Source organism: Schistocerca nitens, chromosome 4 (assembly GCF_023898315.1).
Source record: "Schistocerca nitens isolate TAMUIC-IGC-003100 chromosome 4, iqSchNite1.1, whole genome shotgun sequence".
NCBI classification, from domain to species: domain Eukaryota; kingdom Metazoa; phylum Arthropoda; class Insecta; order Orthoptera; family Acrididae; genus Schistocerca; species Schistocerca nitens.
In genome coordinates this window covers 832,203,908-832,216,206 of record NC_064617.1, presented here as the reverse complement: position 1 = coordinate 832,216,206, position 12,299 = coordinate 832,203,908, and the positions used below count along the sequence as shown (strand labels likewise).

General features: G+C 44.5%; 1 protein-coding gene across 2 annotated transcripts in view; it reads left to right on the top strand.

Moving 5' to 3' along the window:
• Positions 1-383: 383 nt before the first annotated feature.
• The window catches only part of LOC126253262 (golgin subfamily A member 7), a 137,622-nt gene continuing 125,706 nt past the window's right edge, over positions 384-12,299 (top strand). For both annotated transcript variants that reach the window (XM_049954472.1, XM_049954471.1), the window contains exon 1: positions 384-540. In XM_049954472.1, coding sequence (XP_049810429.1) covers positions 532-540 — 9 coding nt within the window. In that variant the 5' untranslated portion in view covers positions 384-531. The remainder of the gene's footprint in view (positions 541-12,299) is intronic.

Genomic DNA, 12,299 nt, shown 5'->3' with positions numbered 1-12,299 from the left:
CTGCACCTTAGTAGGCACATGAGACAAAAATAGTAACCGAAGATCTATTGTCAATTTCGAAGTAGATCTTTTTCTACACGTTTCTTAATTAATTTATTTGTTGTCATTCTGCAAAGACAAAAAAGCAGTTGCTCCCGTACGACATCATATGGTACTAAAAAGACGGCTATTATGCGCTGCAGTAACACGAAACTGTAAGTCAGTTAACCCTGTAAAAGTAATTGCTTATAGTGCATTTTTACGACAGTTTATAATACCGTTTAAAACCAGATGAAACGAATCTAGCACCCAAAACCTGTCGTTGCTTGACGATCTCATAGAAGCATAGATAACGTTATTTTGGCCATAAAAGCATTGTCTCTGATGTCTACGATGATATTGATGTTTTCTCAATCTTACCTTGGTACAATCTTTGTTTCTGTCGTAGGTGTAAGCAGTAATTTTATATACAAAGTGTGCGGGTTAAAGTATTTCCGAAGGAAAAGGTATTTTTACGGCGTCAAAATTTGTCGAAAAAAAGGAGAGAAGGCAATGCCTGTGGTAAGTTCCCGACGAGCAGTAAACACGACATCGTGGTGGTACATTGTTTATGTTTTAGTGAGGGCTGCTCTTGACAGATACACATCGCGTCCGTATAAATTCTTCTTACGCGCTGTTGTTAAATGTTTCCTCTTTCAGTCTTGTTGACTACTAACTGCGATGAAAATAGTAGAACGTGATCAGAAAATTCCTGTAGTTTTTTTTTTATATAAATAGGCCAGTTGTTTACAATATTCTGCGGTTGACAGTCAGATGCTTAATGTGATTTAAGTCACGCATTCGCTTCGCATGAGTGTAGCTTGCATGGAGTGAACATCAGATCCATGCTTCAGAAAATCCAACAACTTATAGCATCGTCATGAATTACTTTGGTATAAACGTCCACACACAATGGATTGCCTATTCACGCGGAGAGCTTCGATACTATACCATGAACTTTACCTCAAGCGAGCTATCGCAAACCCATATTATAATTATGCAATACCAATTCATATCAACTTGCTGTCTCTATATTGTTCTCCAAATTTTTTATCTCTATAATTTAATGTGCCTGTTATCGTTACGTCTTGTTGTTATTTATAAGCTACCATATGCTGTTTATTTTTAAATAACTCAGTTTTATTGTCAGATGTACTCCCTGCCATATATAATACTTTCTGTATGGTATTTGCGTCAGTTACTTATTGGAACATTCCATGGTTCATAATTGCAGTTCCTCGCTATGATGTAGAATTCTCAACAAAAAATATGGCAACATGCTGACTATGTACAGGATTGTTTTAAGCAGTTTCATTTTTATCTGTGTAGTGGAAGGTATTATCTCGAAGTTTTTTAATCTCACCTCAGAAACAGCAGGAAAACTCACAAATAATACACTGTCATTCACTCGGCCTCAGTGTGCATAGAAAGGAGCGATATACATAGCCATAAAAACTTAGGACTAAATATGCAGTGACAAAAAATAAGTTCAAATCAACTGCCATACCATTCACAATGCTTTGCAGAGTATGTTGTAGATGCAGCATAACAAAAAAATTCTCTGTAGTAGAAGGAGCTGTTTTAAAGTTCTGCATACAAATGCAGCAAATAACTGTGAGGATCATTGTATTCCTTAAACCACTGAGTAGGTGGTCGAAATTAGTGCCATACTCATATGCCACACTAAGGCCAGGTGAGGGAAATTGTTATGTGTGAATGTTAATGTTTTTGAGGTGAGATTTGTTTCCATTGGACTTAATGAGAGAGTAAGTAGTCTGAGGCTGTTGTAATTATCCAAAGTGTTAAAAAGGTGTCTGCATGAGATTCTATCATGGTACCACACATTATCCTTATTAGCCCTGGACACTCCTGCACGCCGGCCAGGGTGGCTGAGCGGTTCTAGGCGCTACAGTCTGGAACCGTGCGACCGCTGCGGTCGCAGGTTCGAATCCTGCCTCGGGTGTGGATGTGTGTGATGTCCTTAGGTTAGTTAGGTTTAAATAGTTCTAAGTTCTATGGTACTGTTGACCTTAGCAGTTAAGTTCCATAGTGCTCAGAACCACTTCTGCACAGCAACCACTTTCTTCCTCAGGTAAGAGTTAGACCAGAATATGATGCCATAAGACATTAGTGAGTGAAGATAGGACTAGTTTGTCAATTTTTGACATTTGCATAATCTACTGTTTTCCATAAGCCAAAGTTACAGAAATGAGGTGGTTAAGGTGGTCTGTAACATGTGACTTATATTTCAGATGCTTATCAATATCAGCACCTAAGCATTTAGAATATTCTGTTTTGTTTCATTTATTGATTTACACCCCCCCCCCCCCCCCCACACACACAGATATTTGTTTAATGGTGTGATCAGCTCTTCTGCAGTATACATAGAGTCCCAAGAGGAATGCTCAACTTTCAGGGATATGACAGGAATGATCATTCAAAGCAAGAAAGTGAAGTAAAGATAGGCTCGAAAATGTGTATCTTAAGAGCTGTCGACACTTCTTCATCATTATGAGTCTGCTCATAGCTCTGAAAGTATGCATTTGAGAGCCTATGTTCGCTACACTTTTTTGCTTTGAATTATTGTTCCCCCGTCATATCTCTGAATATTGACAATTCCTGCTGGGACACCCTGTAGAATTACATTTATTTTTTTATGCAACTTCAGTGAGGCCATTTCTAGAGAACTAGTTCTTAATTTCCTAGAAAATATTATTTACCTTTTCAAGCAACAAAGTTTCTCCATTAAGTGTGATTATAATGCTTTCATTGACGTAAAGGACAACTAGATGTGTTTGTTTTCTGATAGGTGATGGACCCAGTTTTGATCCATGTTGATTACCTGTAGTGTGATTAGCCACTATTCTAAAGATGGTGCTTTGTTATGTATAACCTCTGTTTCTACGTACAACACATTGTATCCTTTTAGTTTGGCAGTATGCAAACCAGTTACCAGTAAAATCTCTGATACCACAATGTTTAAGATTCTGTGAGAGAATATTGTGAACTGGACAGTCAAATGCATTTTGTCAAGTTACAAGAAATGCCATTTGACAATATTTTGCCATTTGGATTTCATATAATGCAATCCATGAAATGAAAAATTGCATGTTCAATGGCAAGAGCCTGTTGAGATCCAAACTTAGACTTATCTTACTTCGAGAGTGGTGTGTTATGGTTCCTGCAGACATAATCTTTTCCAATATCTTCAAGGAAGTGGGCAGTAGTAAGTCTAGTTGTTAATTATTACTGGCTAGCTGTTTATTTGTGAAGATGTTTGGCAACAGCGTATTTCAGTCTGTCTGAGAATACCCACTGCTCGAGTAGTGTCTATCATATATCCTGAGAGGTTATCAGTGGAAAGATGCTGTAATACATAAGACAGAGTTACTGACAAAACATTGTGCGTGAGTGAGTAATAGCGGAAAGCTAAGTGCATTGAATGTGATAGATGTGGGGGCGGGGAAGGATGGACACATCAGAAAACAAAAGATATAGAAAACTAAAAGGGAGCGAAGAAAGGAGTAGTTAATGAGATGTAGTGCTGAGACAGAAGAAATTAATGTAAATTAAGACCAGGTGGGTGGCGAGAACCGAGGACATAGTGTAACACCATTTCCCTCCTGTGGAATTCTAAAAAACTGGTGTCTGGGGGCAAGAATCCAGGTGGCACGTGTGGTGAAACAGACGCAAAGCTCATGACTGCCATGTTGTAGAGCATGCTCTGCAACAATATATTGTGTCTTGCCAGTATACAGCCAAGAATATGGCCATTCATCCTAACTGATAGCTTGGTGGTGGTCATGCCAATGTAAAAGGCCAAACAGTTTTTACATAACAACTGGTACACACTGTGTCTCATTCCACAGTGGCTTTTCCTTTGATAGTATATGTTTTGCCAGTTACAGAACTGGTATAGGTGTTGATAGGAGGGTGCAGGGGGCATATCTTACAGCTGGTCTGTCACAGGAGTAGGAGCAGTGGGGTAGGGAAATGAGTGCAGAAGGAACATAGAGTCTAACAAGGTTATTGTGGAGATTGGGAGAGCAATGAAAAGGTATTCAAGCTGTGTTGGTCAGAATGGAACTTATTTGAGGGCATGATTTTAGGAACAAGACTTTTGACTTCCTAAAACCATGCTCTGAAATTATGAAGTCGTTTATGTCTGACCTTTTGCCCGCCACACCTAGAATAGCTTTTCGTCGCCCTCACAATCTTGTCCCCCTCCCCAGGGGCTTATGGTTCTTTTGTGAGTTCATGCACAGCGCACACACTGTCCCAAGCTATTATGGCCCATTCTTCCTTCCTGGGCTGCATTTCCTTCCTCACTGCCTCCTCCTCCTCCTCCTCCTCTCTTTGTGTTCTTACTTATGCTGACTCATGAGAGAGGCTAGTCCTCCTGATAGTAAGAATACTTTGGACTGCGGTAACAGGTCTCTTGGAATCATGAATAACAGTGTGTTTCTGGTGATAAAGAGGAAGGAGGGGACATTTGATAAAGTGCCCTCCATTTATATCCATAAGGGTTTGGAAGGCCTTGCTACAATATTAAAATCTTTAAAACGATTGCGTAATGGATCATTGTTGGTCGAAACTAATAGGTCAAACCAGGTAGGCCTTCTTAAGAGATCGCAGAAACTGGACGACTATGATATCATTATTGAGATACGCAACTCTCTCAACTCCAGTAATGGCATTGTCACATGCTGAGATATCATGGACATGGACATAGCAGAACTGAAGCAAGATTGGGCACCCCAGGGAATAGTCAATGTGGAGCAAGGAATATGCATTCAATTCTCTGACACTGCCAAACATCTTGGGGGGGGGGGGTTCCTTCAACTTAAATGTTCAGCCTTAAATTCCAAATCCTATGCGGTGCTATTTCGCCCATACAACCATGAGTTGTGGTGGTGAAGCAATCTGCAGAAACTGTGGAAAGCCACTCATGACGCTGGGACTGACTGCCCGTCTCCAGTGATCGGCATCAACTGCTCTGGGAACCATCCAGTCTGGAGCTGAGACTGCCCTGTTTTTGCTGAAGAACACAAAATACAGGAGATAAAAGTGATCAAGCAGATCCCCTATGCCAAAGCCAAAAAAGAATATAAAGCGACGAAAACGCCTGTCTTTGCCACCTCATACTCTTCCATGGTCCCCCTGCAGATCCAGGGGCTAGAATAGGCCCTAGGTATTCCTGCACATTGTAAGAGGTGACTAAAAGAAGTCTCACACATTTCGGCCTTTATGTGATGTGGTCCCCTTTAGGGTTTGACCTCCGTTTTTCAAAATTTTCCCGAAGAGCGAGCCAATTGGGGAGGGGTGCCTTACATGGTGCATAGTGTCCATCAAGCACTGAGACCTCTCACATCCTTCATCAACGTGGATGTCCGCTTCCACTCATTCTGCAGCTGTTGGGCGCAGTCACCCTCCTGGGTGTGTTTTCCTCCATCCTCTGTGCAGTATCGCTTTCTGCGCATATGACGATAATGGACTTCTTAGCTCATTGCGCCTGATATCCAGCACAATCTCCAGTCCATTGTGGTGGGGCCGCCGTGTACCCTGTTGGTTGTAGCCACCTGACCACACTGGGATCACTCTGCTGATGCCTGTGCCGTTAACTCACCTCATATGCCAAGGAGTAGTTACCCGTCCCCCTTGGGGACCGTGACTCCTGGCAATGGCCATCCTGCCAGGTGGCCTTTGCTGCTACTGGGTTGTGCCCGTGGGGAGGACCCCTGGTTGGAGTGGGTGGCATCTGGGCAGATGACACACCATGAAGTGAAGTACGTCATCTCTTGCTGGTGGTCAAACACCAGCAGTCTCTAAGCGATCAAGGTCCAACTTCAATGTTAAGTAATATGACCCCAAATCAGTCCCCCCCCCCCCCTTTTCCCCCGGCCACACCATGGGAGCAATGCCAGGCTAAGGATGGCAGCGAACCTTATTCACCCTGGTACCTCACATGTATGAGAGTAGATGGGGAATCTTTCTTGTCAATGAAACCTCAGTTTTTTGTGGAGCATTTAGAGGTCAAGTTTGTTGAGGTGGAGGGCTTGTCCAAAATGCGGCCGGGGTCAGTCTTGATCAAAACAGCATCCTCTGCCCAGTCATGGGCACTACTCGCCTGTGACAAGTTGGGGGATGTTTCTGTTTCCATCACACCCCATACGAACTTAAATATGCTCCAGGGTATCATATTTCACACGAACCTTCTTTTGCAGTCTGATGAGGAGCTGCGTGCCAATTTAGAGCGGCGAGGTATCCATTTCGGCCGGTGTGTCCACTGGGGTCCGAGGGATAATCAGGTTGTCACCGGTGCCTTCATCTTGGCCTTCGAGGGTGACAAATTACCAGAGAAAGTCAAGGTGATGGTCTACTGCTGTGACATAAAGCCATATATCCCTCCCCCTGATGCTGTGCTGGAAGTTCAGCCATATGTCTTCCCACTGTACTTCCAACTCACCTGTTGGGATTGTGGATGTCCTTCACATCCCAATACTCCCTGTGCCCCGCCTCCCATCTGTGTTAGCTGTGGAGAGCACCATTCACCTTGCTCACCAGACTTGCAGGGTTCTCCAGAAAGAAAAACAATGGAATACAGGACCCTGGACCAACTGACCTACACCTGGGCTAAGAGAAAATATGAGAGGCTACATCCTGGGGGGGGGGGGGGGAGGAGCTCTGTGTCTGAGGATAAGGTGGAGATTTTGGCGTCTGCTGAGAACCTAGAGCTCGCTGGACCCTTAGACACAATGGATGCCGATCGCACAGGTACTGACCTGGTTGCAGCAGGTAACCCTGAGGTGTAGACTGCTTCATTTATTGTTTCATGCCTTCCCAGTCTCACGATCATGTAATCCTCTAGTGGAGTTGCAGTGGTTTTTTCCACCACCTGACTGAGTTACAGCAACTGTTACACTTTACACCTGCTTTCTCCATTACCCTCCAGGAAACCTGGTTCCCAGCAATGCGGACCCCTGCCCTCTGTGGCTACAAGGGATATTACAGGAACCGTAGCGACTATAATCGAGTGGCAGGTGGACTTTGCGTCTATGTCCTGAACTCAGTATGTAGTGAACCTGTGCCCCTTCAAACCCCTCTTGAAGCTGTGGCTGTCAGGATATGGATGATGCAGGAAATAACTGTCTGCAATGTATATCTTCCTCCAGATGGTGCAGTACCCCTGAACGTATAGGCTGCACTGATTGATCAACTCCCTAAACCTTTACTACTTTTGGGAGATTTTAACATGCATAACCCCTTGTGGGGTGGCGCCATGTTTACCAGCTGAGGTATGGAGGTAGAAAATTTATTCTCACAACTCGACCTCTGCCTCTTGAATACAAGTGCCCCCCACACATTTCAGTGTGGCACATGGCACATATTTGGCCTTTGATCTCTTGGTTTGCAGCCCTTGCCTTCTCCCATCTATCCACTGGAGGGCACATGATGACCTGTCTGGTAGTGACCACTTCCCCATCTTCCTGTCACTCCTCCGGCGTCAAGCCCACAGACGCCTACCCAGATGGGCTTTAAACAAGGCATACTGGGAAACCTTTCACCTCTGCTGTCACTGCCAGATCTACCCCACATGGTGCCATCAATGTTGTGATTGAGCAGGTCAGTACAACGATAATTCCTGTGGTGGAAAATGCGATCCTTCGTTCTATAGGGTGCCCTCCGGCGAAAGACAGTCCTTTGATAGTCGCCGGAAGTCGCCGAGGCAATTGGAGCATCAGCAAGCTCAACAGCGACATAAGTGGCACCCTTCTCTAGAGCACCTAATAGCCTTTAAGCGGACCGAACCTGCCATCACCTGCTTATAAAATGATGGAAACAGGAGTGTTGCGAGAGGTACGTCTCGACCATTGGGTGCCATACATCACCTTTCCAAGTCTGGATTGAGATCAGACATCTTTTTGGTTACTAGACTCCAACAAGTGTCTCTGGCATTAACATCAATGGCGTCTTATTTACCAATGCAAAAGCGATTGTCGAGCACTTTGCTGAGCACTATGCTGGAGCCTCTGCGTCGGAGAACTACCTCCCAGCCTTTCGCACCCTCAAACGGCGGGTGGAACGGAAAATCCTCTCGTTCACTACATGCCGCAGTGAACCCTATAATGCCCCATTTACAGTGTGAGAGCTCCTCAGCGCCCTTGCACATTGCCCCGACACAGCTCCTGGGGCCAGATCGGATCACAGTCAGATGATTACCGTATTTACTCGAATCTAAGCCGCACTTTTTTCCGGTTTTTGTAATCCAAAAAACCGCCTGCGGCTTAGAATCGAGTGCAAAGTAAGCGGAAGTTCTGAAAAATGTTGGTAGGTGCCGCCACAACTAACGTCTGCCGTTGAATATACGTAGCGCTGCACTGGCATGCTTTGCAGACACAAAGATAAATACTGGCGCCAAAACCTCTGCGTCAGTAAATAAATTTAAAAAAAAGGTGGAAGACGAGCTTTTTTCACGACCACTATATTTTCATACATTATCCAACGAAGTAAATACAAATTCTGTATTGTTCATCTTCGAATGTAGCAGCATTTCATTGTACTACGAAAATCCGACATGCAAGACTGTTTGGGATGTTTGTCAATATGGCCAACTCTACGTTCTGAATTTTTTCCTACCTGTGAGAAGAGATGGTTGCTAATAGGAAATTTTATGAACAGTAAACGCCGGAGAATATACGTATCATGTCATGTTTATATTCGTATTACTCTTATGCCTAATAGTGATACAGTCAGAAATGAAGCACGGCAATTGACGAGATTTTTAAATCTAAGATGACTCTAATTTCTGTGCAGAATGTAATTAAAGAGGCGTCTGCAAAGATTTTCAAACAGAGAAAAATTTTCGCTAAACTCTCGTTCAGAACATCATCTATCATACGCAGTCTATTATTTGGTTCTTGTTGATCATTATCAAAGAAAGCAGCAGTGTAAGTAACAACAAATAGCAGCCTCTTGCCATTGTTTTGATAATGAGACAATTCCTCTCTTTTTTTTATTGTAAGCAGCGGTAGCGTGCACAAAAGCAAGCCATGCCGCGAGCGGCGACAGGACGTAAACACTCTATCATAATGCGACAAACAATGCATGACACAGTACAGTACTGCATTTTCAGCTTAAGAGTGACGTAAACACCTATAACAAAGAGAACGGCACTTATCAGGTCAAAGAAAAATAAGCAATCGATTCAAACCAGACGAAGCACGTGAAAAAGGAAGGGTACCCGTATAAATACGGATGGAGCGCCTGACGCATAACAATGGCTACCTGGTAAAGCTTAACTGCGAAGCTTACGACTCGAACCAAACTACTGTACCTGTATCGTCATTCATTCGACCTAAATTGTGTCTCATATTACAATGGACCAACTTTGTTTCGATTTGGAGGTGCGGCCTAAAACTTTTCTCTCCCTTTGAATTTCGAGTCTCAAATTTCAGGTGCGGCTTAGATTCGGGAAATTTTTTTTCCCTTGATTTCGAGTCTCATTTTTCAGGTGCGACTTAGATTCGAGTGCTGCTTAGATTCGAGTAAATACGGTAAACATCTCTCGCCTGATTACAAGCCCCATCTCCACGTCATCTTCAACCGGATCTGGTGTGATTGTGTCTTTCCATTGCAGTGGTGGGTTAGCACCATCATTCCATAGCTAAGATCCGGTCAAAACACGTGTGATGTGGATAGCTACCGGCCCATCAGCCTCAGCAACTGTCTTTGTAAGCTACTGGAATGTATGGTGTTTCGGCGGTTGGATTGGGTCGAGTCCTGGAGTCACATGGCCTACTGGCTCTATGTCAGGGCAGCTTCTGCCTGGGTTGCTCTACCACTGATAATCTTGTGTCCCCCAAGTCTGCCATCGGAACAGCCTTTTCCAGACGCTAACATCTGGTTGCCGTCTTTTGACTTACGTAAAGCATACGACACGACCTGGTGATATTATATTCTTGCCACATTGTATGAGTGGGGTCTCCGGGGCCTACTCCCAATTTTTATCCAAAACTTCCTGTTGCTCCGTACTTTCAGTGTCCAAGTAGGTGCCGCCCATAGTTCCCCCCCATATTCAGGAGAATGGTGTTCCACAGGGCTCCGTATTGAGTGTCTCTCTATTTTTAGTGGCTATTAACCATCTAGCAGCAGCTGTAGGGCCGTCAGACTCACCTTCTCTGTATGCGGATGACTTCTGCATTTCGTATTGCTCCTCCAGTACTGATGTTGCTGAGTGGCACCTACTGGGAGCCATTCACGAGGTGCAATCATGGGCTCTAGCCCACAGCTTCCAGCTTTCAGCTGCAAAGTCGTGTGTCATGCATTTCTGTCGGCATTTCACCGTTCATCCAGAACCAGAACTTAACCTTAATGACGATCCACTCACTGTAGTGGAGACAAGTTGATTCTTAGGACTGGTTTTCAACACCTGGTTGACTTAGCTACCTCACCTTCGTCAACTTAAGTGGAATTGCTGGTGGCACCTCAATGCCCTCCGCTGCCTGAGCAACACCAACTGTGGTGCAGATCCCTCTACTCTGCTGCAACTCTACAAAGCCCTTGTTCAATCCTGCCTTGACTATGGGAGTTAGGTTTATGGCTCGACGGTGCCCTCAGCATTGTGTGTACTTGACCCAGTGCACCACTGTGGCTGTCGTCTAGCAACGGAAGCTTTTAGAAAGAGTTCCACACATTTGTAGTACTCCTGCGCAGAAAAATTGCTGTCTCCTTTCCCAAACACGGTGGTTCATCTCCCTCATTGGCGGCCCAGGTCAGGGCTTAAATTTCCATTTCATGTCTGGTGCCTTCTGTCTGAACTGAAGTCCTTCCCACTACCACCTCTCTTCAAGGTCCATTCACGTACACCTCCATGGTATACACCTAGGCTTTTAGGGTGGAGGTTTAATGTGTTGCAGAGTGGCTGGCTTCTTTTTATTCTCATGGTCAGCCAGCCATGGTAATCTGATATCTTGTTTTAATGTTCTCTTTTGTTATTTGTAGTGTCTGATACCTTTCTGTCGTTTTTGTCGTATTTCCTTCCTTTCAGTATTGTGCTCTACGTTTCATTTGTTTTCTTCTTTCCCCTATTCAATTGTTTTAACAGGAACGAGGGACCAATGACCAAGCAGTTGGATCCCTTTCCCCTTCTTTTAAACCAACAAACCAGTCTTCCATGGTCCAGAAATCTATACCCAAGGCAGACGCTTCAACACAGATGATGCATAGTGTGCCTGTATCCACCACAAGCACCTGTACTTGCATGTGTAAATGTCAATGTAAAAAAGAGTATGGACAAAGCAATCCAGGCAGCTGTACCAGAAACGACCAACAACAGTTCTGCAGCAAGCATCCAGAAGGTACAAGAAAAGAAGTGCCTCTCAATGCCCCCTTTCCCCCTCGTCCACGAAGGGACGGAGTGCAGGGAAAGGCTCATGATGTTTGGGTCAAAAGCTGTCCTGAGTGCCATCAGATATCTTTCTTTCCCGTCTGACTGATGAGGACGATATCATAGAGTTAGATGCCGTGGATCCAGGCATCCTCTCCACACCCCCATGCTCTTAAAGTACTTCACCTCCTTGGTGCAAAGATAAGGATAAATAAAAACTGTACCAATGACATGGCTTCCATACTACAGTGGAACATGAATGGGTTAAGGACTCCTGTGGAGGAGCTGAAACTCCTAGTGCAGGCACATCCCTTGTGCTTTTCTTTACAAGAAATGCATTTTAAAGATACAGGTGTCCCTGTGCTACAGGGATATATGCTATACTGCAAGGATGACCTATTGGGGGAAAGTGCCAAGGGAGGTGTCGCAGTGTTTGTCACTAATACACACCACTCCTCTGTTCTCCCCTTGGCTACTGACCTGCAAGCAGTTGCAGTTCAAATTCGTGTGTGTTGAAGGATCACTGTTTCCTCACTATTTACCTTCGCAACACGCACTAGACTCTGAGGCTCTCACAGATCTTATCGCACAACTTCCATGACCATTCCTCCTCCGGGGAGACATCAATGCCCATCATGTCCTGTGGGGCTCCAACTACTTGCCCTCGGGGTCGGGTTTTGGAGGGCCTCATGACATCTCACGAGCTGTGCTTCCTCAACATGGGTACTCACACACATTTCTCTATTGCTTCTGGGTCATTCTCAGCCATCGACCTCTCTTTCTGTTCTCCCACCCTCGCTGATTGTTCAGTGGGAGGTCATAGATGACCTTCATTCCAGTGACCAGTTCCCAATCCGCCTTCACCTATTAAATAGCTCACCACCTAAAGTTAAGC